At 55.9% G+C, this 25,551-nt stretch overlaps 1 protein-coding gene, 1 long non-coding RNA gene and 1 pseudogene across 9 annotated transcripts; all 3 read right to left on the bottom strand.

Annotated features, from left to right (window-relative positions):
- Window positions 1-4,239: 4,239 nt before the first annotated feature.
- On the bottom strand, window positions 4,240-12,580 carry LOC136305015 (uncharacterized). 8 transcript variants are annotated; one of them, XR_010724973.1, is made up of 14 exons: window positions 11,677-12,580; window positions 11,559-11,600; window positions 11,299-11,468; window positions 11,142-11,220; window positions 9,869-11,064; window positions 9,609-9,778; window positions 9,452-9,530; window positions 8,179-9,374; window positions 7,949-8,088; window positions 7,762-7,841; window positions 7,579-7,684; window positions 6,590-6,668; window positions 5,760-5,982; window positions 4,240-5,598 (listed from the first exon to the last, which is right to left on the bottom strand). It is a non-coding gene; the product is annotated as an uncharacterized lncRNA (long non-coding RNA). The 8 variants fall into 8 exon arrangements; XR_010724974.1 differs by having other exon boundaries at window positions 9,869-9,910; window positions 9,987-11,064; window positions 11,559-12,580; XR_010724976.1 differs by having other exon boundaries at window positions 8,179-8,220; window positions 8,297-9,374; window positions 11,559-12,580.
- A 5,457-nt stretch (window positions 12,581-18,037) lies between these two features.
- Window positions 18,038-20,010, bottom strand: LOC136305017 (SNW domain-containing protein 1 pseudogene; annotated as a pseudogene).
- Window positions 20,011-20,634: 624 nt separating this feature from the next.
- On the bottom strand, window positions 20,635-25,415 carry ECH1 (enoyl-CoA hydratase 1). The gene is made up of 10 exons (XM_066208416.1): window positions 25,337-25,415; window positions 23,395-23,596; window positions 23,096-23,184; window positions 22,869-22,990; window positions 22,722-22,770; window positions 22,219-22,283; window positions 22,039-22,109; window positions 21,885-21,956; window positions 21,526-21,676; window positions 20,635-20,867 (listed from the first exon to the last, which is right to left on the bottom strand). Exons 1-10 carry the CDS (start codon window positions 25,368-25,370, stop codon window positions 20,763-20,765), a joined length of 960 nt encoding a protein of 319 aa, XP_066064513.1. The 5' UTR covers window positions 25,371-25,415; the 3' UTR covers window positions 20,635-20,762.
- Window positions 25,416-25,551: the final 136 nt, after the last annotated feature.

The raw sequence follows: 25,551 nt of genomic DNA on the forward strand, positions 1-25,551 counted from the left end.
GGGCACCCCCAGAGTCACCGAGGGTACAGCCAGGGCACCCTGGGGACAGCCAGGGCCCCCCCAGGGACACCTAGGGGACAGCCAGGGCACCCCCAGGGACATTTAGGGGACAGCCAGGGCACCCCCAGGGACACCCAGGGCACCCCCAGGGCCGCCTCGGGGACAGCCAGGGCACCCCAGGGACACCTAGAGGACAGCCAGGGCCCCCCCAGGGACATCCAGGGCATCCCCAGGGACACCTAGGGCACCCCCAGGGACACCTAGGGGACAGCCAGGGCACTCCAGGGACAGCCAGGGCACCCCCAGGGACACCTAGGGGACACCCAGGGCACCCCGAGGGTCACCAGGGCACCCCCAGGGACACCTAGGGGACAGACAGGGCACCCTAGGGACAGCCAGGGCATCCCCCGGGACACCCAGGGCACCCCCAGGGACACCTAGGGGACAGCCAGGGCACCCTAAGGACAGCCAAGGCACCCCCAGGGACACAGAGGGCACAGCCAGGGCACCCTAGGGACAGCCAGGGCACCCCCAAGGACACCTAGGGGACAGGCAGGCCACCCCCAGGGACACCGAGAGGACAGCCAGGGCACCCTAGAGACAGCCAGGGCACCCCCAGAGACACCGAGGGCACAGCCAGGGCACCCTGGGGACAGCCAGGGCACTCCCAGGGACACCTAGGGGACAGGCAGGGCACCCTAGGGACAGCCAGGGCACCCCCAGGGACACCAAGGGCACAGACAGGGCACCCCCAGGGACACCAAGGGGACATCCAGAGCACCCCAGGGACACCCTGTGCACCCCCAGGGACACCTAGAGGACAGCCAGGGAACCCGAGGGACAGCCTAGGCACCCCCAGGGACACCCAGGGGACAGCAGGGCACCCCCAGGGACACCAGGGCACCCCCAGGGCACCCCAGGGACCCACAGGGCCCCCCCAGGGACACCAAGGGGACAGCCAGGGCACCCTAGGTACAGCCAGGGCACCCCCAGGGACACCTAGGGGACAGGCAGGGCAACCCCAGGGACATTTAGGGGACAGCCAGGGCACCCCTGGGACACCCAGGGCACCCCCAGGGCCGCCTAGGGGACAGCCAGGGCACCCCAGGGACAGCGAGGGCACCCCCAGGGACACCTAGGGGACAGCCAGGGCACCCCCAGGGACACCTAGGGCACACCCAGGGACACCTAGGGGACAGCCAGGGCACCCCTGGGACACCCAGGGCACCCCCAGGGACACCTAGGGGACAGACAGGGCACCCTAAGGACAGCCAGGGCACCCCCAGGGACACAGAGGGCACAACCAGGGCACCCTAGGGACAGCCAGGGCACCCCCAGGGACACCTAGGGGACAGGCAGGGCTCCCTAGGGACAGCCAGGGCACCCCCAGGGACACCAAGGGCACAGACAGGGCACCCTAGGGACACCAAGGGGACAGCCAGGGCACCCCAGGGACAGCGAGGGCACCCCCAGGGACACCTAGTGGACCTCCAGGGCACCCCCAGGGACACGTACGGGACAGCCAGGGCACCCCCAGGGACACCTAGGGGACAGGCAGGGCACCCCCAGGGACACCTAGGGGACAGCCAGGGAACCCGAGGGACAGCCAGGGCACCCCCAGGGACACGTAGAGGACAGCCAGGGCACCCCCAGGGACACCTAGGGGACAGGCAGGGCACCCCCAGGGACACCTAGGGGACAGCCAGGGCCCCCCCAGGGACACCAGGGCACCCCCAGGGCACCCCAGGGACCCACAGGGCCCCCCCAGGGACACCAAGGGGACAGCCAGGGCACCCTAGGGACAGCCAGGGCACCCCCAGGGTCACCTAGGGCACCCCCAGAAACACCTAGGGGACAGCCAGGGCACCCCAGGGACACGCAGGGCAACCCCAGGGACACCTAGGGGACAGCCAGGGCACCCCCAGGAACACCTAAGGGACAGCCAGGGCACCCCCAGGGACATTTAGGGGACAGCCAGGGCACTCCAGGGACACCCAGGGCACCCCCAGGGACACCTAGGGGACAGCCAGGGCACCCCAGGGACACCCTGTGCACCCCCAGGGACACCCAGGGCACGCCCCGGGACAACTACGGGACAGCCAGGGCCCTCCCAGGGACACCCAGGGCACCCCCAGGGACACCTAGGGGACAGCCAGGGCACCCTAAGGACAGCCAGGGCACCCCCAGGGACACAGAGGGCACAGCCAGGGCACCCTAGGGACAGCCAGGGCACCCCCAGGGACACCTAGGGGACAGCCAAGGCACCCCCAGGGTCACCGTGGGCACAGCCAGGGCACCCTAGGGACAGCCAGGGCACCCCCAGGGACACCTAGGGGACACCCAGGGCACCCCGAGGGACACCAGGGCACACCCAGGGACACCTAGGGGACAGACAGGGCACCCTAGGGACAGCCCGGGCACCCCCAGGGACACCAAGGGCACAGCCAGGGCACCCCAGGGACACCCAGGGCGCCCCCAGGGACACCTAGGGGACAGCCAGGGCCCCCCCAGGGACACCCAGGGCACCCCCAGGGACACCTAGGGGACAGCCAGGGCACCCTAGGGACAGCCAGGGCACCCCCTAGGACACTTAGGGGACAGGCAGGGCACCCCCAGGGACCTCGAGGGGACAGCCTGGGCACCCCCAGGGACACCTAGAGGACAGGTAGGGCACCCCAGGGACACCTAGGGGACAGCCAAGGCACCCCCAGGGACAGCCAGGGCACCCCCAGGGACACTGACGAGACAGCCAGCGCACCCCAGGGACACCTAGGGGACAGCCAGGGCACCCACAGGAGCAGCCAGGGCACTTCCAGGGACACCTAGGAGACAGCCAGGGCCCCCCCAGGGACACCTATGGGACAGTCAGGGCACCCCAGGGACACCCAGGGCACACCCAGGGCCACCTAAGGGACAGCCAGGGCACCCCCAGAGACACCGAGGGCACAGCCAGGGCACCCCCTAGGACACTTAGGAGACAGGCAGGGCACCCCCAGGGACACCTAGGGGACAGCCAGGGCCCCCCCAGGGACACCGAGGGGACAGCCGGGGCACCCCAGGGACACCCAGGGCACCCCCAGGGACACCTAGGGGACAGCCTGGGCACCCCCAAGGGACAGCCAATGCACCCCCCAGGACGCCTAGGGGACAGCCAGGGCACCTTCAGGGACACCTAGGGGACAGCTGCACTATCGCTTTTTGCCCACGGGGTGGCAGCACTGCCCTACGGCTCCGGCGGGACGGGCACGGGTGACAGCTGCACTACCGCTGTTTGCCCACACGGTGGCAGCATTGCCGCACAGATCAGGCGGGACGGGCGGGAGGGACAGCTGCACTACCGCTCTTTGCCCACACGGTGGCAGCATTGCCGCACACATCGGGCGGGCCGGGCGGGGGGGAAGCTGCACTACCGCTCTCTGCCCACAGGGTGGCAGCACTGCCGCGCGGCGGCGCGGAGCGGAGCCATAAACGAACGTGCCCAGGAATGCCCTTCCGAACAGCCTCCGGAATAAATGGCCCAAAAGACCCCCGAGCACACCTGCGAGAACCCTGCCAGCAACCAGACCGAAACAAAAAAGCCTTTTGTTCAGGCTCTATTTCAATATTTTTTATCTTTGTGATTCTGATATTTACATTAATCATTACAATTCAGCTTTTATATTATGTACATTATACATCATGTATTATGTTTATTATACTATTATATTTATTATATATATAAAGCATAGAAAGTTATATATAAAATAATTTATTATTTATTATGTAATGTTATAAATAATAATACATTTCATTGAAATATCATGATTATGCACATTATAGATGTTTATATTATGTATATTATATATATTTATAAAACGTGTAGTATGTAATAATATATTGTGTATTTATTATTTATATTATTTTTCATATCCTATACTTTTTGTTATTTTTCTTTTTCATTATTTTTTAATTCGTTTGTTTATATTTTAAACGATATTTTACACTAGATGAATTCATTAACCTAACACATCAGAAACACAATTAATTTGAATTAAATGAGCCTGGTTTTCTAAGGGGTAAAGTTTTAATCTTTATTCAAATAATATGGGCATGTTTTCTCTTTCTCTATGGTTTTTTTTTGGTGGGTTGCGGGGGAGTTTAGTTTGTGGGTTTTCTTTTTTTGTTCGCTTTGTTTTGGAGTTCTTTGCTAATAAACAAGCAGGGTCGGAGAGTTCAAAATAAAACGTCTACTTTGTTTTTATTGCCCCCTCTGAAATACGCCTCGACAGCCTGGACAGCAGGCTGCTGCTGGTAACACTGTGCACGGGTAGGAGGAGACCTGGTCGGGGCTGGGAAGGAAAAAACGGCACCACGGTGGTCACAGCTTTCTCCCTTCAGGAGTTTTATGGAGCAGAAAATACAGAGCTTTTGCCAACTGCGCTCTCTATGACATCCCGACGTCCAGCGGGCACGGAGGTCATTTCTCATCTTTCTTGCCAACAGCCAAACCCCCAGGCGCCCGGGGGAAGAAAGAGTATGGGGAAAAAAAAAAAGGAACAAAGAAAACATGAAAAAATAAACCAAAACTATAGAAAATAATAAATAAAATTAAAATACCAAAAGAAAAAAATTTCAAAGTAACAAAAAAGTGGAAAAAAATTTAAACAAAAAAATAAAATAAAAAACTAAAAGTAGTTTTAACAAGTAAATAAATAGCTAAAGAAAAAAATATAAAAATTAAAAAACGGAAGAAAAAGTCTTTGAAAAACCACAAAACGCAACATGAGAAACCACAACAAAAGAGCATAAAAATACAAAAATAACAAGAAATAAAATACAAAATTAAATAAATGCAGCTTTCACCTCCTGCCACTGCCTAAAAAAGCACCATGGCTTTCCTCAATTATGCAGCAATAAGGGAAACAAACCCAGTGCCCCCCAGAACAGAAGGTTTTCTAGACAATTCCCACTTTTGCTTGGAAACAAATTCTATTTTAGTGGGAAGCTCATTTTGGACAAACACCCAAATGTGCCAAGGTAGGAAAGAACCAGCCCCCTGTGTCCAAGGAACAGCAGCTAGGCCTCGATTCAGGTTTTAATGGCATTTATGTAATTAAAAATGCAGTAAATTGAACTTCACAAAGAGACGAATTGTGGCAAATAAATACTTCAAAGTTTTCTCAGGAATTCACAGAATTTTGTGGAGATGGTGCTGTACAATTGCTGATTTACCAACATTAATTGGGTAAATTTCCTTGGAAATGTGCTCTACAACGTGCAAAAATTCCAATTAGGATGGAAAATTGGAATAAATAAATATTCCCTTACTAAAATCAGAGAGAAAATCAGAGTTATTCCTTCAAATAAAAGGAAGGAATAACATCTAAATCCAAGCCTGCCTGGAAAACAAGCTCAGGAATTTCTAACACTGAAAACTTTCGCAAGAGTCATGAAGTTGGTGAAAGTTCATGGAATGATGATTTAAAATCTGCTTCCTCTGCTCTAATTTAAAGGGAAGTGGGAATTCAACAGGTCCAGTTACTCCTATCCAACCTTGGACTGGGATAAGGCCTTCCAGTGGCTTCACTTCCTACTGGCTCTCTCCTTTTTGCCCACAACCTGGAAGAGGAAAAGCAACAGGAATAAAGTCTCAAACAGGATGGCCTTGGTCCAGGCAGACTGAAATGCAGCTCCCAGCGAGGGAGGCCAGGCTGTGCCTCGGGGAGCTCCGGGAATCTGGGATTGCCCGTGGGATTAAAGGGCTGGAAAAGCACACCCACCTGCCAGGTTCAGTGCTGGGACAGAGCAAGGCCGGGGCTCGGGGGCAGCAGTTAGAGCTGGGACTGCAGGAGAACACCCCAAACCCGGGTTAAACATCCGGCACGACACGCAGCACGCTCCGGGAGAAACTCGGGCGGGAGAAGCCCCGGGATGCTCCACGTTCCTTGCCCTTGGCAGCTGTGCCAGGGCCTCCCTCAGAATGCTGACCTCACCGTGCAGCTCCTACAAAATAGGAGAACTTATGGGAATCGCCCAGCAATCCATGGACTTCCAGTTATTAAGAACCACAGCTGCAGCAAAAGGTGTACAAACTCTACTGCAAACCAGCAGGGCTGAGGAGACGCAGGGATTTATTCCAGAGGTGGCACATTGGTATTACTGCTTTAACCTCCTGACACTAGAGCATATTTGTAACAATAAATTCATTATTGAGGCAGCTAAATTGAAATTAGATTTTTTAAAGTAAAGTCGGCCAAAAAAGAGAGTCTCAAAATTAAGATATAAGCCACACAGTTATTTTAAAAAAACCTTGTCTTTGGTGTGTATAACCTGCCAGCCTCACATGTTTTCAGCCCTTGCCATTTATTTTTACCAAGCTCATGATTAAAACCTTGTAAAAAGCTCAAAAAACAATCCAGGACAAGGCAGGTGTTTTCCCAAGTACCCCCAGTGTGGAGCTGTGACAGCCACAAGTGTTTGCTCCCTCAGCCCAGCCCGGAGCAGGCTCCAGCTGCTGCCCAGGGGTTACCAAGGGACTCACTTGTTTGAAGCTGTAAATGCAGGTGGCCTGCACTGGAGTGCCAAAAAATGTGAAATGTGTGACACTCACCTTGAATAGCAATAGATCTTCTCAGGGGAGCCCCTCACCCAGGATGGGGCGTTCTGACCAGAATTTCATCCATCTGCATCTGAAAGAAAGTTAGGACAACAGTCAGAGCGCTGCAGGACACCTTGACAGCCCCAGACATCTTGTGGCAATCTAGAGATATCCTCTACAGCCCTACTACACCCCACATCACAGATTTCAAGCCCCCAGGACTATTACCCTCTTACCCCTACACCCAGACTGAGCAGCAAGGCAGAGCAGCTCCGGGCCAAACACACACCAACACCCGTGACACGGGACAGGACAAACGAGGGGACACAACAGGGACAGAAAACCCTGGCAAGAAAAATGACCCTGAGGGTCCAGAGAACTTGGGATGATGTGACCGAGGTAAGACTGAAGGTGAGCTGGCCAGGCTCAGAGAACCCTGCAGGAACAAGATGCCATCGGGATGACTTATCCCAAGAAATGCAGAGATGGATGCCCGAGAACCCTACGGTCAGAATCCTCGACCTGTCTTTGCATTCTCACAAGACCTAACCCGCCAGAATGGATCAGGGCGGTGCACGGCTGTCAGGACAGCTCAGAACAAGACCTGAAAAGGCATCGGACTGGATGATGCTGAAGACAGATGGATTCTGATGTGTGTCCGAGCACCAAAGTCAAAAGCACCTGGCCCAAGAACACAGAGATCAAAGATGCCAAGATCGATGCCAGGAGTTTTGAGAGGCCCCAGGAAGGGCTACAGCAACAGACACAAAAGACAAGAAGCACAAAGGACTCAGAGTGCACAACGGACACAACACACCCTGGGACTGCTCTGCCCTGCACGCCTCAGCACTGTGATCCAGAATGAGACTCTCCTTGGATGTAACCTAAGGGGTCACATCTTGGACATCCCTGTCTCCAAACCTGACTCAAATAACCCCTCCCAGTGACCCCTGCCCCAGCACCCCGCCTTCATCCCCTCTGTGGGGCTCCAAGCCCTCCACTTATCTCTCAGACGTCCAGGGAGGCAAATCTGTGCCAGGTCCTAAAGAAGGCCGCCTCCCTCTCAGGGAAATTCCAGCTGTCGCAGGGCTGGTGTCTCCTAGTCAGCTACAATAAAGAAAACCAAACATCAAAGCATAATCTTAGCAGCACATCAGCCAAAAACCAGCAGTTCTGCTACTCACCGTCTCTTCAGCAGGCCCAGGTCCTCGGCCCCGTGCTTCAGCTGCGCTCAGAGGCCAACGCCGGCGTCGCAGGGTCTGCCCTGGTAAAGAGCAGACAAGGTGACGTGGCAGCGCTGGAACTTGAGGGGACCATCCCTCCTTCTCCTCCCTGACTCACCTCAACTCCTCGGCCGTTATCCAAGCCTACCTGGATGGGGCCTTCACAAGGAGAAGATCGAGGCTCCATCACAGACTCCTGGAATGCTCCCGGAGGGCTCACGGGTGAGGTGACCCGGGTCTGTCGTCCGGTTGGTGAGAGGGGAGCTCGGCCTCCTGCGAGTGGACTCCCTAAAACACACAATAACGGAGGCTTAGAGTTGCACCAGCGAGTGAGGCTTGAACAATAGCAACGGCTTCTGTCCACCCATCACTGCTCACCTCGCCCACGTCAGCTTGACTGCTGAGATCCGGGTTCACCTCCTAAAAACAAAGAAAGAACAGAGCTGTAACGTAGCTACCATTTACACCTCCCCTGCAAATCAAAACAGTGACTGACCTTCTCAGGGGAGCCCCTCACCAGGAATGGGGGGCTCTGCCACAGATTTCATCCATCTGCATCTGAAAGAAAGTTAGGACAACAGTCAGAGCGCTGCAGGACACCTTGACAGCCCCAGACATCTTGTGGCAATCTAGAGATATCCTCTACAGCCCTACTACACCCCACATCACAAATTTCAAGCCCCCAGGACTATTACCCTCGTACCCCTACACCCAGACTGAGCAGCAAGGCAGAGCAGCTCCAGGCCAAACACACACCAACACCCGTGACACAGCACAGGACAAACGAGGGGACACAACAGGGACAGAAAACCCTGGCAAGAAAAATGACCCTGAGCGTCCAGAGAACTTGGGATGATGTGACCGAGGTAAGACGGAAGGTGAGCTGGCCAGGCTCAGAGAACCCTGCAGGAACAAGATGCCATCGGGATGAATTATCCCAAGAAACACAGAGATGGATGCCTGAGAAGCCTACGGTCAGAATCCTCGACCTGTCTTTGCATTCTCACAAGACCTAACCCGCCGGAATGGATCAGGGCGGTGCACGGCTGTCAGTACAGCTCAGAACAAGACCGGAAAAGGCATCGGCCTGGATGATGCTGAAGACAGATGGATTCTGATGTGTGTCTGAGCACCAAAGTCAAAAGCACCTGGCCCAAGAACACAGAGATCAAAGATGCCAAGATCGATGCCAGGAGTTTTGAGAGGCCCCAGGAAGGGCTACAGCAACAGACACAAAAGACAAGAAGCACAAAGGACTCAGAGTGCACAACGGACACAACACACCCTGGGACTGCTCTGCCCTGCACGCCTCAGCACTGTGATCCAGAATGAGACTCTCCCTGGATGTAACCTAAGGGGTCACATCTTGGACATCCCTGTCTCCAAACCCAACTCAAATAACCCCTCCCAGTGACCCCTGCCCCAGCACCCCGCCTTCATCCCCTCTGTGGGGCTCCAAGCCCTCCACTTATCTCTCAGACGTCCAGGGAGGCAAATCTGTGCCGGGTCCTAAAGAAGGCCGCCTCCCTCTCAGGGAAATTCCAGCTGTCGCAGGGCTGGTGTCTCCTAGTCAGCTACAATAAAGAAAACCAAACATCAAAGCATGATCTTAGCAGCACATCAGCCAAAAACCAGCAGTTCTGCTACTCACCATCTCTTCAGCAGGCCCAGGTCCTCGGCCCCATGCTTCAGCTGCGCTCAGAGGCCAACGTCGGCGTCGCAGGGTCTGCCTGGGTAAAGAGCAGACAAGGTGACGTGGCAGCGCTGGAACTTGAGGGGACCATCCCTCCTTCTCCGCCCTGACTCACCTCAACTCCTCGGCCGTTATCCAAGCCTACCTGGATGGGGCCTTCACAAGGAGAAGATCGAGGCTCCATCACAGACTCCTGGAATGCTCCCGGAGGGCTCACGGGTGAGGTGACCCGGGTCTGTCGTCCGGTTGGTGAGAGGGGAGCTCGGCCTCCTGCGAGTGGACTCCCTAAAACGCACAGTAACGGAGGCTTAGAGCTGCACCAGCGAGTGAGGCTTGAACAATAGCAACGGCTTCTGTCCACCCATCACTGCTCACCTCGCCCACGTCAGCTTGACTGCTGAGATCCGGCTTCACCTCCTAAAAACAAAGAAAGAACAGAGCTGTAACGTAGCTACCATTTACACCTCCCCTGCAAATCAAAACAGTGACTGACCTTCTCAGGGGAGCCCCTCACCAGGAATGGGGGGCTCTGCCACAGATTTCATCCATCTGCATCTGAAAGAAAGTTAGGACAACAGTCAGAGCGCTGCAGGACACCTTGACAGCCCCAGACATCTTGTGGCAATCTAGAGATATCCTCTACAGCCCTACTACACCCCACATCACAAATTTCAAGCCCCCAGGACTATTACCCTCGTACCCCTACACCCAGACTGAGCAGCAAGGCAGAGCAGCTCCAGGCCAAACACACACCAACACCCGTGACACAGCACAGGACAAACGAGGGGACACAACAGGGACAGAAAACCCTGGCAAGAAAAATGACCCTGAGCGTCCAGAGAACTTGGGATGATGTGACCGAGGTAAGACGGAAGGTGAGCTGGCCAGGCTCAGAGAACCCTGCAGGAACAAGATGCCATCGGGATGAATTATCCCAAGAAACACAGAGATGGATGCCTGAGAAGCCTACGGTCAGAATCCTCGACCTGTCTTTGCATTCTCACAAGACCTAACCCGCCGGAATGGATCAGGGCGGTGCACGGCTGTCAGTACAGCTCAGAACAAGACCGGAAAAGGCATCGGCCTGGATGATGCTGAAGACAGATGGATTCTGATGTGTGTCTGAGCACCAAAGTCAAAAGCACCTGGCCCAAGAACACAGAGATCAAAGATGCCAAGATCGATGCCAGGAGTTTTGAGAGGCCCCAGGAAGGGCTACAGCAACAGACACAAAAGACAAGAAGCACAAAGGACTCAGAGTGCACAACGGACACAACACACCCTGGGACTGCTCTGCCCTGCACGCCTCAGCACTGTGATCCAGAATGAGACTCTCCCTGGATGTAACCTAAGGGGTCACATCTTGGACATCCCTGTCTCCAAACCCAACTCAAATAACCCCTCCCAGTGACCCCTGCCCCAGCACCCCGCCTTCATCCCCTCTGTGGGGCTCCAAGCCCTCCACTTATCTCTCAGACGTCCAGGGAGGCAAATCTGTGCCGGGTCCTAAAGAAGGCCGCCTCCCTCTCAGGGAAATTCCAGCTGTCGCAGGGCTGGTGTCTCCTAGTCAGCTACAATAAAGAAAACCAAACATCAAAGCATGATCTTAGCAGCACATCAGCCAAAAACCAGCAGTTCTGCTACTCACCATCTCTTCAGCAGGCCCAGGTCCTCGGCCCCATGCTTCAGCTGCGCTCAGAGGCCAACGTCGGCGTCGCAGGGTCTGCCTGGGTAAAGAGCAGACAAGGTGACGTGGCAGCGCTGGAACTTGAGGGGACCATCCCTCCTTCTCCGCCCTGACTCACCTCAACTCCTCGGCCGTTATCCAAGCCTACCTGGATGGGGCCTTCACAAGGAGAAGATCGAGGCTCCATCACAGACTCCTGGAATGCTCCCGGAGGGCTCACGGGTGAGGTGACCCGGGTCTGTCGTCCGGTTGGTGAGAGGGGAGCTCGGCCTCCTGCGAGTGGACTCCCTAAAACGCACAGTAACGGAGGCTTAGAGCTGCACCAGCGAGTGAGGCTTGAGCAAGAGCAACGGCGCCTGTCCACCCATCACTGCTCACCTCGCCCACGTCAGCTTGACTGCTGAGATCCGGCTTCACCTCCTAAAAACAAAGAAAGAACAGAGCTGTAACGTAGCTACCATTTACACCTCCCCTGCAAATCAAAACAGTGACTGACCTTCTCAGGGGAGCCCCTCACCAGGAATGGGGGGCTCTGCCACAGATTTCATCCATCTGCATCTGAAAGAAAGTTAGGACAACAGTCAGAGCGCTGCAGGACACCTTGACAGCCCCAGACATCTTGTGGCAATCTAGAGATATCCTCTACAGCCCTACTACACCCCACATCACAAATTTCAAGCCCCTGGGACTATTACCCTCTTACCCCTACACCCAGACTGAGCAGCAAGGCAGAGCAGCTCCGGGCCAAACACACACCAACACCCGTGACACGGGACAGGACAAACGAGGGGACACAACAGGGACAGAAAACCCTGGCAAGAAAAATGACCCTGAGCGTCCAGAGAACTTGGGATGATGTGACCGAGGTAAGACTGAAGGTGAGCTGGCCAGGCTCAGAGAACCCTGCAGGAACAAGATGCCATCGGGATGACTTATCCCAAGAAACACAGAGATGGATGCCTGAGAAGCCTACGGTCAGAATCCTCGACCTGTCTTTGCATTCTCACAAGACCTAACCCGCTGGAATGGATCAGGGCGGTGCACGGCTGTCAGTACAGCTCAGAACAAGACCTGAAAAGGCATCGGACTGGATGCTTGTGAAGAGAGATGGATTCTGATGCGTGTCCAAGGACAAGGTTCAACGGCATCAGCACCTGGCCAAGGAACAAGGAGATGTTAAGAACGATGCCTGGCATTTCCTACAGGCCCCTCAAAGGGCCAAAGCAAAGCACACAGCACACAAGACACCCAGAAGACACAGAGTGCACAACAGACGTGTGACACAACATGCCCTGGGACTGCTCTGCCCCGTGCACCACAGCACTGTGAGATCTTCCCTTTATGCAGCCTAAGGGGTCACATCTTGGACATCCCCATCTGCAATTCTGACTGAAAAACCCCTCCCAGTGACCCCTACCCCGGCACCCCCCTTTCATCCCCTCTGTGGCCCCGAGCCCTTCACTTATCTTTGGGATGTTCAGGGATGAGGTGAAGCCCCATCATATGCCAAAGAAGGCCAGCTCTGCCTCTCGGAATTCCCTGCTGTCTTTTAGTCAGGTACCACAAAGAAAACCAAACGCTGATGTACAATCTCAGCAGATCTGTTGGCCGGTCAGTGAGGAGGTCTCAGTGTCATACCAGTGGACCACCTAAAACACACAAACAGCAATGGATGCTTAGAGCTGCACCAGAGACACCACTACCCTGACCACACAAATACATGAACTCTAGAAAAGAAAACACAAGAAACAGCCCACCAAAAAAAGCCAGCTATTATTTCTCTTAGTACAAATACAATAAAAATAACTCCTATGTCCAATCCCCTCAAAAAACCTCCAAAATACATACCCAGAACCCCCCCATTCTAGAAGTAAAAGTTCCATTCAACTATAAACAATATCTCCCAAATTATCCATAACTATAGAACACACACTATAGCCAAACAAGCTAAATAAATAAACAAACCCCTCCAACACAATAAACAGTGATCTGGTTATAAATATTAGGAAACCCTAAAAAATGAACTCCAGCACCTTACCTCAAACCCACCAAAAAAACACTACACACCACGGTAAAAGCCACCACTAAATAAATAAAAACCTTCTCTATACCTCACACTACAGCCAATTACACCACTGTAAACCTCAGGAAACATCCTTGGAAAACATAGCACCCCACCAAAAAAAACTTCAACAACAAAACTCAGTTCAAAAACAACCTAATCCACATGTAAACTAAGATACCTAATATGAAATTGACCATATGCCTCATCATGTACCATCTCCAAGTAAAATAAAGCTACACAAGAAGTTATTAATAGCCACTTTAAAACCATCATATAGAAAAAAATCAAAAGAAAATTAAAAGCTGCATCTAACAAAACGCCTAAAGTTCAACCAGCCAAGGTAGTCCTACCGAATCTGAATCCTTATACACAATGAACAAAACCCCAATAACACATATCAGAAACCTATCAAAGAAAGCTATTTAATTCTGCCTCAAATACAAACTCACCCATAAAGTTATCTTCACTCAAAAACCAAATTACATGTAATAAATGACACCAAAAAAATCAAACAAAAGACCACATATCACCAAAGAAAGTAAGAGTGAATAAAAACCATATATAAGTACCCCAACTTATTAAAAATCGCAGTGAAAAGAAATCCCTCTCAGTTTGAACACAGACAGCAACAGGAGTTTTATCACTCAATTTGAACTCCTTTTGCTTCCACAACCCCTTTTTCTTCTGGGAGCAGCAGGAAGAGACTAGCAAAACAAAGCCGAAAAAGAGAAAAATCCCCCCTAAAACCCAATATTGGCTTACCTGCTGCTGTCTGGCATAAAGAAACATTCCACATCCACGTGCTCCTGCAGGCACCGCAAGAGGCTTTCCCCACTGCTGTAAAAACCACGCTTAGAAACTCAACACGAGTTCCTCACCCTCCGCAGCTCAATGGAAAACTGAGTTGAGGCTCCTCTGTTATACCGCCCCGGCGGGAGCCGCCCCCTCACCATTGTAACAACTCACACCTGCAGCTGGTGTGCTCCCTCCTCACCCTGACAGCTCACACCTGTGGCGGCTCTGTTCTCCCTCATCGTTTACATCTCACACCTGGGGATGCTCTGGCCCCTCACCGTCCTCTGACAGCTGCTGCCACTCCGAGTGAGGGCAGGGGGAGAGGGGACTTCCTGCTCATCCCCCTGACGGTTCACGGTCCGTACCTGACACGCTGGGGCTCCGGGCCCTCCTTGCGATGGGTAAGGATCCCTCTGCTCCCAAGGTGCCCAAGGCTGAAACTGGGATTCCACCTCCAAAAGTCCGTATGCCTGAGATCCATAATTCCTAAGGAAATTCCTCAGCAATCACTACCCTTCGGCGGGGCCGAGGGTGATTGGGGCCGGGGCCGGGGCCGGGGAATCGGGGCCGAGGAATCGGTGCCGGGGGACCCGGGGAGCGGGCGGACCCCCGGGCCCTCAGAGCGGGGCCGGGGGTGATCGGGGCCGGCGGCGGGGCCGGGGGGGACCCGAGGAGCGGGCAGACCCCCGGGCCCTCAGCGCGGGGCCGGGGGTGATCGGGGCCGGCGGCGGGGCCGGGGGGGACCCGAGGAGCGGGCGGACCCCCGGGCCCTCAGCGCGGGGCCGGGGGTGATCGGGGCCGGCGGCGGGGCCGGGGGGACCCGAGGAGCGGGCAGACCCCCGGGCCCTCAGAGCGGGGCCGAGCGTTACCGGGGGATCGGGGCCGAGGGGGACCGGGGCCGGTGCTGAGGGCGGGGCGGAGCTCCCGGGCCCTCAGCGCGGGCTGGGCGGGGCCGAGGCCGGGGCCGGGACGGTTCCCGGGGCGCGCTGTCCAATCAGCGCTGCCGATGCCTCAGCGAGCCCGCCAATCGCGAGCCGGGCGGGGGTTCAAAAGGGCCCCGGAAGACGCTGTGGGCTCTGTGGGTCGGTGTGGAACTCTGTGGTCGCTCTGCGGCTTCTCCGGGCTGTTTTTGTGCAGTGAAAACACATTCTTTTTTTTTTTTTTTTTCTTTCTGTAAGCTGTGATGTGTGGGATTGTATTTAGGTTTCTTTTTTTTTTTTTTTTTTTGAGGTGGGTGGTGATAGGTGGAGCTGAGGGGGTGTTGTTTTGTGTGTCTGTTGGAGTTTGTCTCAGTATCCCAAGACCTTTTCTTGTGTGGGGTGGGGAGGCAAACTTTGCTTTAATTTAGCTTTCTTTATTTGGCCTTTTTTGGTGCTGGATTGGGGGAGGGGGAGTTGTGTGTTCTGTATTAGTTTTCTTTCTTGTTTGAGTTTTCTTATAGTTCTGGTAGAGGGAACGTGGGGAGTTTTGTGTTGCTGGAGGATGTTCTTGGTAAGTTATTCTATAAATCAAAGTTATGCTGAGCCTTGGTGTTTTTGTAGGTGGGGACAGGACATGTATTCCTGGGGTGTGTTGTTTGGGGAAGGTACAGAAGTTTTCCTGCCTTCGTTTTTTTTCCTTTAATGTTTTGTGGTGTGTGGGCCTGGCTGGTGTCTGGTAATGAAGGTTTTAATTAGCCTTTAACTTGGAAAGAGCATGGTTGGAACAAACAAGCTCCTCAGTTTTGTGTTCTTGGCTGATAAGCTATTTCAGTAATAAAATTTCTGTGGAGGTTGCCATCAAGTTTCTAAGAGCTACTTACAAGAAGTAGAGGCAGCTTTTGAGTGATGTGAGTTATTTCTGCTAGCTTAAGTTTTCTCTTGTAAGGCGTGCAGATAGCCTTAGCCCCAGGCAGAGTAATGGTGCCGGGGGGGAGTAGGGGCAGAGGGGTTGGAAAAGGTGTGGGGGACTTTCCTTGGGTGTCCCCAGTCTGGGAAGGGGCTGAATATTGAATGGAACTCGGGACAGCTGGGGTTTGTTTGCTTTTGGGCTGGCGGTAAATTTTGGGGGCTTTTCTCATGGGGGTAAGGAGTGTTTAACTTGTTTTGTCTGGAGGAGCTTTTTTTCCTTGTCTTAGCTTTGTCATGAGGTGTGGAGGTTTTGTACCTAAAAGTTTGTGTGCTGGGTCCAGTGATTGGGGTTTTTGTCAGGCTTGGGAATATTTCCTATTGGAAGCGGCTTTTTGAGTTCTCAGGAGGTGTGCTCAAAGGTATATAAGAGTTTCCTAGTCTATGGAATTTTCTTCTGGCTATTGTTTCTGTTTGGTTTTATTTATGGAGCAGGTAGCCCCTTGGAGGGCTTAGAGAGAAACCTGGAGATGGGCTGGGGGAGCCTGAACTGGGATCTTCTCCCTCGCTGACCCTTGATGCCAGCTGAGGAGGATGGTGCACATTTCCATCTAGCTCAGGATTGCTTGGGCAAATGAACAGAGCTCTGGAAGGTCCTTGAACGTGTGGGGGTTTTGTTCTAGTCCTGGTTTAGAAGCCCCTTCTGTCCTAAAGGAAACAAGCAGCACTTGCTGCCGCTGGGAGACTTCGTTTCCTTTCCTTCAGAATGTTTGCCAATGTGCCTGGCACTGGGTTTCTGCCCCCAAAAATTCCAAATAGAGCAGGATTTAAACTCCTTTTCTCCCAATAATATCCCTCTCTTTTTTTCGGATCACTGTGGAGGGACTGTGGGCTCTGGGCAGGGACTGTAAGAAATAACGCTCACTTTTTTAAAATTTCAAAGCTTTATTAAACCTTAACAAAATATAACGGGGGAATAAATCAGGAGAGCAGCCACAAAATCAGTGTTCTGCTCTCTCCGCCCTTGGCCCCTCCCAACATCTTGTCAGTCAATCCATTCTCTGCCGTCTATTGGTGGAGGTCACTTTGTTACATCTCGATTGGAGGTCAGCGGTTGCCATAGTAACAGGCCGGCCCACCCCACACGTGACAACGACACAAGGGGCGGGGCGGACGGCGGGAGGAGCCGTCGCAGTGACACGGCTGTACATCTGTAAAACCTCTTCTAACATACACATAATGCTTATCTCCTAATTGTGAGAGCCGGCCTTCTTATGGCTCATCCGTATCAGGACTGACAAGAGAAAAGGGGAGAGCTGAGAGCTCCCCGCCGGGATCCCGCGGGCTGCCCCTCGGGCTTTTCTCCGTGCCCGGGCACACCTGGCTGCTCCCCAGGCCCTGCTGGGTGCTCCAACCGTCGTTCCTGGGGGGACACTCGGGATGCCCCTGTGGGCCCCCCTGGGCTGGCAGCTCCCTGCACAGGTGTGCCCAGGTGACCTCTGAACGCAGCCGGTCACACCTGGAGCTGCTCTGCCTTGCAGCGTGGGGTGAGATGGAGCAAGGTCCTGATGGTCATTCGTTCCCCTGCCCAACCCTTTGTCTGCCCGTGAGACACTGGGGTGCCGGGCTTTCCTTGCTGTGGAGGAGTACTGTGCTTCTTGTCCGATGCCCATGGCCGAAATTGGAGTTCCCCATGTCCTAGGTCTAGGTCTGTAATTATCTAGGAAATTCTCCCCAGACTGTAAGGAATCAGCAGTAATTTTTCCTTGCTAACTGTTACTGAGTTGTGCTTCTGTTGAAGTCTGTGACACATCTTTTCCTTTGACGCACAGGGTGAGAGCTGGACTCCATCCCCCTGTGGGGGCAGCTCGGGATATTCTCTGATTCTGTGACAATTTTTTCCCACAGGAAGGGATGTTTTCCATCCAGACACCTCGGGGGCAGCTCCAAAGAGGTCCCGGGGCCCCTGGGAGGCCAAACCCAGCCAGCCCCCACTGTCCTAGCAGCTTCCCTCTGGGAGCAATCCTAGGATTATGGCGTTTTGGAGGTGGTTGCAGTCAGGTAGGAGTTGAGACCTTGGGAATTTCCAGAGATGTGGGGGCACTTTGGGGACAGAGTGATGCCCAAAAACTACAAAATATTCACCCCAAATTCACCAAAAATCCACCTCAATTTCATTGAAATTCACCCCAAGTTCACAAAAAAAAAAAAAAATCCACCCCTGAATCTACCTCAAATCTACCCAAAATTCACCTTGGGACCCCCAAACTCACCTGGGGACCCCAAATCCCCCCCTTGGGGCCCCTCTGGAGCCGTGGTACTTGGCTGCTTCCAGAAACTTCTCCAAACCAAATAGATCCTCCTCAAATCCCTCCCTGCCAGGTACAACCCTGCAGGTCTTAATCCCGGCCTCTAGACCATCACCAAACACATCCTTATCCACATTTTTATTTGCCCTGTAGATGCTTTGAGCTGTATCCTTGTCTCTTCTCCAAGGCTGGTCATAAACGTGATAGAATTCATCCTCTCCTCCAGCAAAGTCACTGTCCACACCCCTGCTCTGGTTGAACAGCCTCTGGTTGTGCTGGATGTCACTGCCTGCTACCCTGGGCACCCCCAGGGCAATAATTTTGCTGATATCTCTGGTCTTAACTCTTTGCAGCTTCCTGCTTTTATCAGCAGCAGCTTGGGACAGATTTCTGTCATTCCTCCTCTTGTGTTTGATGTCATCTCTTCCTCTGCCTCCTCCATCCTCATTTTCCGGGCAGGTTTTGATCCTGCTCTTCCCTCCTGAGCTATTTTTCTGAGTTTTTCCTCGAGTTTCTCCTTTTCTTTCTGAGCCACTTTCCTCTCCAGCTGGGCTCGCACCTCAACCGCCTGTCGAGCTTTTCTGTTGCAACGTAAAGCGCCTTGGCCAATTTGGCAAATTTTTTATTGGCCCCAACCTCCTGCAGCCCTGTGCTCCCCACAGCCAGGCGTTTTTCCAGTGGAATGGTGAATCCCCTGGGGTTTTTCCAGCTGGAAACACACGGAGGGATTTTCCACTCGTGCTGCTCTTTCACTGTCACCTCTCTGCTCGGGGAGTGCAGGACAGGCGCTGGAGGGGAGGGAGGTGCCCAAGGGGTTTTCCTGGTGGTTTTGAACCTGGGAGGCTCCACAGGGTCCTTCTGCGTCTCCACCACCTGAATAATTCTCTGCTTTGCTCCAGAGTTGAATGCAGCTCCCTGCTGAGATGGCGTGTACCGAATATACCGAGCAGGAGCTTGTGTGCCCCCAGCACCAGCTGCAGATTTTTGGGAAACCAATTCCTCCAAGGCTGCTTTTGTCCTCTCCGTTATCTCCTTAATTTCATCCTCACCTGGTCTCTGCACATCATCCCCACTCACCTCTTTGGGCACCAGGTCAGTGAACTTGCTGTAAATAACCTTATCCTTCGCCTGCCCGTCGAGCGATCGCTTCGTGGTTTATTTTCCCTCCTGCGTCCACCTGGATGCCCAAAGCCTCGGATATTTTCCTTTTTTGGGCCCTACCCCAAGGAAACTGGGCCACGTGGATTTCTGGGAAAGCTCCCCCATCCCCAAAATCCTCAGGGATCCATCCTTGCCGGGATCCGTATGGGGGAGGATCCCTCTGTGAGGCCACCAGACTCTCTGCTCCTGCCCAGAATTCGCTTTTTCCTCTCCTTCTGGTTGATTTTGGGTCGGAGCTGGCAGAAATCTGCTGAGCGCCATCCTAGCCCTGTCCTCTCCTCGTTGTTTGCAGTAATTGATTTTAAAAGTTCTTAGCTAATTCTTGAATTTTATCTGCAGCAGTTCTTTGAAGCTTAGAAATAATTACATTCCAAAAAGAAAAAAAGAAATTCACTGCTCAAGCAGACAAAAGCAGGGTTCAACCTGAGACCTCACTGGTCAGGCTGTTGGCAGCATCAAAATTAAAATTATTGGTTGGTATCAGCATTCAAATTAAAATCATGGCTGCGAATTTGGGCTCCTCCTGGAGTGACAGCATGGTTCTGTTGGAGCAGAGATGATCCTGTAGAAAAGTCTGGATTTTTTCCTCTGGGAACCCAGTGGAGAACAGGCTATGCTGGTGTTCTGAATCTCAGGTTTTATCCAGGTAGGAATTCTTGGCTCCTCCCACTGGGCGGAGCTTCTCACAATGGGTGATGGAGTTTTATCAGTGAGCATTAACAGCAGATATCTCCTAGTAGGAAAATGGGTCCTGGAAGGGATTAAAAAAAAGTTATTCATGGTTGTAACAGCTGGCTTGTTAACAGAAAATATCCCCCTGGAGGGAAGATGGGTCCTGGAAGAGTTAAAAACAAACCTGCTGCGAATGGTTTTACCAGCTGGTAATAGAATTAAAATAAGAAACTCCTGGTTACATCTTGCACTGCAGTTGAAGACAGGTAAATGTTACTTGTTATATAAATATGTAAGATTTCGTATTTGTTTTATTTTAGGAGAAAAAGAATCCCTCGGTGATGGGCCGGTCCCTTGAGAACAGCAGGTACTGAGCTGGAAATTCTCCCCAAACTCCACCTCAAATTCACTCACAATCCCATCGAGATTCACCCCCAAAATCCACTCAAAATTCACTGAAAAGTCAACCAAAATCCACCTAAAAATCCACCCCATATCCACCCAAAATTCACCTTGGGACCCCAAATCCCACCTGGGGACCCCAAGTCCCCCTTAGGGACTCCCCCAGACCCCTGGAGGCACTTTGGGGACACGGGGACCCCCTCAATGACAGATCCAAGGACACGTAGGGACAAAGATGTTTATTGGGGGACACTGAGGTGGCCCCGGAGATGAGCAAGGGGACATTGGGGACACTGAGGTGACAGAGCTCAGCTAAGGGCACATTGGTGACGCTGGGGACACTGAGGTGACATCAGAGCTTGGCAAAGGGGATGTCCTCGGGTCCCTTCTTGTCCAGCGCCGCCTGCACCGACTTGGGGATGTCCTCGGTCTGCAGCATGGCCATGTTCCAGGTGGCCTGGGGACAGGAACAGGGACACTTGGGGACCCCTGGGGACACCCCTGGGGACAGGGTCTGCAGCATGGCCATGTTCCAGGTGGCCTGGGGACAGGAACAGGGACACTTGGGGACCCCTGGGGACAGGAACAGGGACACTTGGGGACCCCTGGGGACAGGGATGGGACCCCTGGGGACACCCCTGGGGACAGGGTCTGCAGCATGGCCATGTTCCAGGTGGGCTGGGGACAGGAACAGGGACACTTGGGGACCCCTGGGGACACCCCTGGGGACAGGGACTGCAGCATGGCCATGTTCCAGGTGGCCTGGGGACAGGAACAGGGACTCTTGGGGACCCCTGGGGACACCCCTGGGGACACCCCTGGGGACAGGGTCTGCAGCATGGCCATGTTCCAGGTGGCCTGGGGACAGGAACAGGGACGCTTGGGGACACCTGGGGACAGGAACAGGGACACTTGGGGACCCCTGGGGACAGGGATGGGACACCTGGGGACAGGGTCTGCAGCATGGCCATGTTGCAGGTGGCCTGGGGACAGGGATGGGACACCCTTGGGGACAAGGATGTGGGGCAGGGACATCTGGGGGTCAGGGATGGGACACCTGGGGACAGGGACAGGACACTGGGGGACAGGGATGGGAATGGCACAGGGACACCCACCATGTGGTGCAGCCCCTCGGTGACAGGCCTGTCCCTGGAGTAGAGCAGGTTGACCTTGGTGCCCTGCACGGCCACGGGGCTGCGGGCGGCGATGGCCGAGGCCACCCCCAGGGCCACCTCCAGCAGTGTCTCCTTGTCGGGGAGCACTCGGCTGGGGACAGGGACACCCCCAAATTAGTGCCAAAATACACCCCAAATTCACCGTAATCTACCCCAAACTCCAGCCAAAATTCACTGAAAAATTCACCCCATAATCCACCCAAAATTAATCCCAAATCCACCTAAAATTCACCCAAAATCCACTAAAAATTCAACCAGAATTCACCAAAAAATCCCACCCCAAATTTTGGGATCCCCACCTGACCAGGCCGCAGCTCAGCGCCTCGGGGGCTCTCATGACGCGGGCGGTGAAGGCGAGTTCATTCACCAGGCTGGAACAATTGGGGGACATTTTCAGGACAATTTGGGGACGTTTTGGGGGGTCCCAGGGGGTTCCCCATGCCCCTCACCCACCTCTGGCTCCCCACGATTTTGGGGAGGCGCTGCAGGGTCCCCACATCGGCCGCCAGCCCCATGTCCACCTCCTGTGGGGACACCGGGGACACTTGGGGACACCTGGGGGTCCCAGGGGTGGCCCAGGGGATTTGGGGACATCCAGGCGGGTCCCGGGGGTGTCCCTCGTGTCCCACCCACCTTGACCTGGAACGCGGCGTCCTGGGAGCAGAAGCGAATGTCACAGGCCGAGATGAGATCCACACCTGGGGGGGGATGCCTTCATCATCCTCATCCTCGTCCCCACCTTCATCCTGCCCTCATCCCACCCATCTCCATCCTCTTCCCACCTTGCCCCATCCGTACCCTCACCCTGATCCTGTTCCGTCATCAGTCTTGCTCTGATCCCATCGTCATCCTCACTCTTCATCCCAGTCCTGATCCTCCTGCTCTCCCCACCCCACTGCTCTCAATCCCAATTCCCCCGATCCCAATCCCAGCTCCCCCATTCCCCCCACCCCATTGTTCCTATTCCCAGTCCCAGTTGCCCAAATCCCCCCTTCCCCATCGCTCCCACCCCATTGATCCCATCCCTACCCCACTCCTGATCCCAATCCCAGCTGCCCCATTCCCCCCACCCCACCTTTTCTTTCCTGACCCCCAATCCCAAATCCTAACCCCAACTCATTCCCCATTTCTCTCACCAGCTCCGATGCAGGCTCCGTGCACAGCGGCGATCACAGGCTTGGGACACTGCGGGGTCAGGGTGGGTTTTTGGGGGGTCAGGGGGTTGCTCAGGGTCGGGGTTGGGGCGCTTGGGGGTTTTGGGGGGTCCCGGGGGTCCCTCTCACCCTCTCCATGGCACTGAAGCTCTCCTGCAGCTCCAGCACTCGCTGCCTCAGGCCCCAGGCCCGTCGGGCCACGTCCTGGGGGAGGTCGGTGACCAGCGAGGCCAGGTCAGCCAGGTCGATCCCTGGGGTCACAGCGGGACCAGAGGTCACAGGGTGACGTGGTCACGGGGGTCACAGGGGTTTCGGGGGGTTCTCAGAGGTCAGGGGTCAGGGTGGTTCCCGCTCACCGGCGGTGAAGGCGCTGCCGGCCCCAGACACGACGATGACACGGCACGAGGGGTCCTGGGAGAGCTCCTGGAAACACTCCCGGAGCTCCCTGGGCCACGGGACACCAGTATGGACCAGTAGTGTGTCCCAATGCCCCCCAGTCCATCCCAATGCCCCCCCAGTCCATCCCAGCCCCTCACAGTCCCCCCAAATCCCTCCCAGTCCATCCCAGTTGCATCCCAGTGCCCCCAGCTGCTCCCCAGTCCCCCCCATTCCCTTCCCACTCCCTCCCATTCCTCCCCCAGTTCCATCCCAGTACCTCCAGCACTGCAGGTTCATGGCGTTGCGTTTCTGGGGCCGGTTCAGCTGCAGGTGCAGGACGTGGCCCCGCTCCCACTGCAGCCGCAGAGTCCCGAACTCCCGGGGGGTCCCAGGGGAGTCCTGGGGGGGCCCCGGAGCCCTCACAGCCTCCGACGCCATCGGCCGGGCCCGCAGCAGCACTGGGACCGGACTGGGATGGACTGGGGAGGAATGGGGGACACTGGAGCAGAGCTCGAGGCACTGGGATGGCACTGGGAGGGACTGGGGGACACTGGAGCAGAGCTCGAGGCACTGGGATGGCACTGGGAGGGACTGGGGGGCACTGGAGCAGAGCTCGAGGCACGGGGATGGCACTGGGAGGGACTGGGGGGCACTGGAGCAGAGCTCGAGGCACTGGGATGGCACTGGGAGGGACTGGGGGGCACTGGAGCAGAGCTCGAGGCACTGGGATGGCACTGGGAGGAACTGGGGGGCACCGGAGCAGGGCTCAAGGCACGGGGATGGCACTGGGCTGGCCTGGGGGGCACTGGAGCAGAGCTCGAGGCACTGGGATGGCACTGGGAGGGACTGGGGGGCACTGGAGCAGGGCTCGAGGCACGGGGATGGCACTGGGAGGGACTGGGGGGCACTGGAGCAGAGCTCGAGGCACGGGGAGATGGCACTGGGAGGGACTGGGGGGCACTGGAGCAGAGCTCGAGGCACTGGGATGGCACTGGGAGGGACTGGGGGGCACTGGAGCAGAGCTCGAGGCACGGGGAGATGGCACTGGGAGGGACTGGGGGGCACTGGAGCAGAGCTCGAGGCACTGGGATGGCACTGGGAGGGACTGGGGGGCACTGGAGCAGAGCTCGAGGCACGGGGAGATGGCACTGGGAGGGACTGGGGGGCACTGGAGCAGAGCTCGAGGCACGGGGATGGCACTGGGAGGGACTGGGGGGCACTGGAGCAGGGCTCAAGGCACGGGGATGGCACTGGGAGGGACTGGGGGGCACTGGAGCAGAGCTCGAGGCACGGGGATGGCACTGGGAGGGACTGGGGGGCACTGGAGCAGAGCTCGAGGCACTGGGATGGCACTGGGAGGGACTGGGGGGCACTGGAGCAGAGCTCGAGGCACGGGGATGGCACTGGGAGGGACTGGGGGGCACTGGAGCAGGGCTCAAGGCACGGGGATGGCACTGGGAGGGACTGGGGGGCACTGGAGCAGAGCTCAAGGCACGGGGATGGCACTGGGCTGGCCTGGGGGGCACTGGAGCAGAGCTCGAGGCACGGGGATGGCACTGGGAGGGACTGGGGGGCACTGGAGCAGAGCTCGAGGCACTGGGATGGCACTGGGAGGGACTGGGGGGCACTGGAGCAGAGCTCGAGGCACGGGGATGGCACTGGGAGGGACTGGGGGGCACTGGAGCAGAGCTCGAGGCACTGGGATGGCACTGGGAGGGACTGGGGGGCACTGGAGCAGAGCTCGAGGCACTGGGATGGCACTGGGAGGGACTGGGGGGCACTGGAGCAGAGCTCGAGGCACTGGGATGGCACTGGGAGGGACTGGGGGGCACTGGAGCAGAGCTCGAGGCACGGGGATGGGGCTGAGGGGCGCGGTGGTGGGACGGGACCTGCAGGGCCCTGGGATAGGAGTGGGACCCGCTGGAGCAGCACCTCCAGGGCCCGGGGGGTCCCGGGGGGTCCCGGGGGGTCCCGGGGGGTCCCGGGGGGTCCCGGAGCCCTCACAGCCTCTGACGCCATCCGGGACCTGCAGGGCACTGGGACGGGACTGGGACTCACCGGGACCGAGCTGGGACGAAGCGAGGGAGACTCCTGGGGTCACGGGGCGGGGTCAAGGTCACCCAGGGGTCACGTGACGGGGCTGGGCGGGGTCAGGGTCACCCGGGGGGGGTCCCGGTGCGGTCACGTGGCCCTCCCGGGGCCTCCCCTCCCTCACTCACGTGCCCGCAGGACCCGCGCGAGCCCCGCCGCCATCGCACCGGGGGCGCCGCCTTTCCGGCCCCCGCAGCCAATGGGAGGGCGGGGCGCTACACGCCCCCCCAGGGCGGCGGAAGGGGCGCGTCCAACCCCGCCCTATGGAGGCAGAAGTGGCGCCCTACCGAGGCGGAAGTGACCCTTGACCCCAAACCTCTCCCGAGAGCTCCTGAATCCCCCA

This window comes from Chamaea fasciata, unplaced genomic scaffold (assembly GCF_029207755.1).
Source record: "Chamaea fasciata isolate MVZ Bird 193981 ecotype frontalis unplaced genomic scaffold, bChaFas1.0.hap1 SCAF_246, whole genome shotgun sequence".
In the NCBI taxonomy this organism is placed as follows: Eukaryota; Metazoa; Chordata; class Aves; order Passeriformes; family Sylviidae; genus Chamaea; species Chamaea fasciata.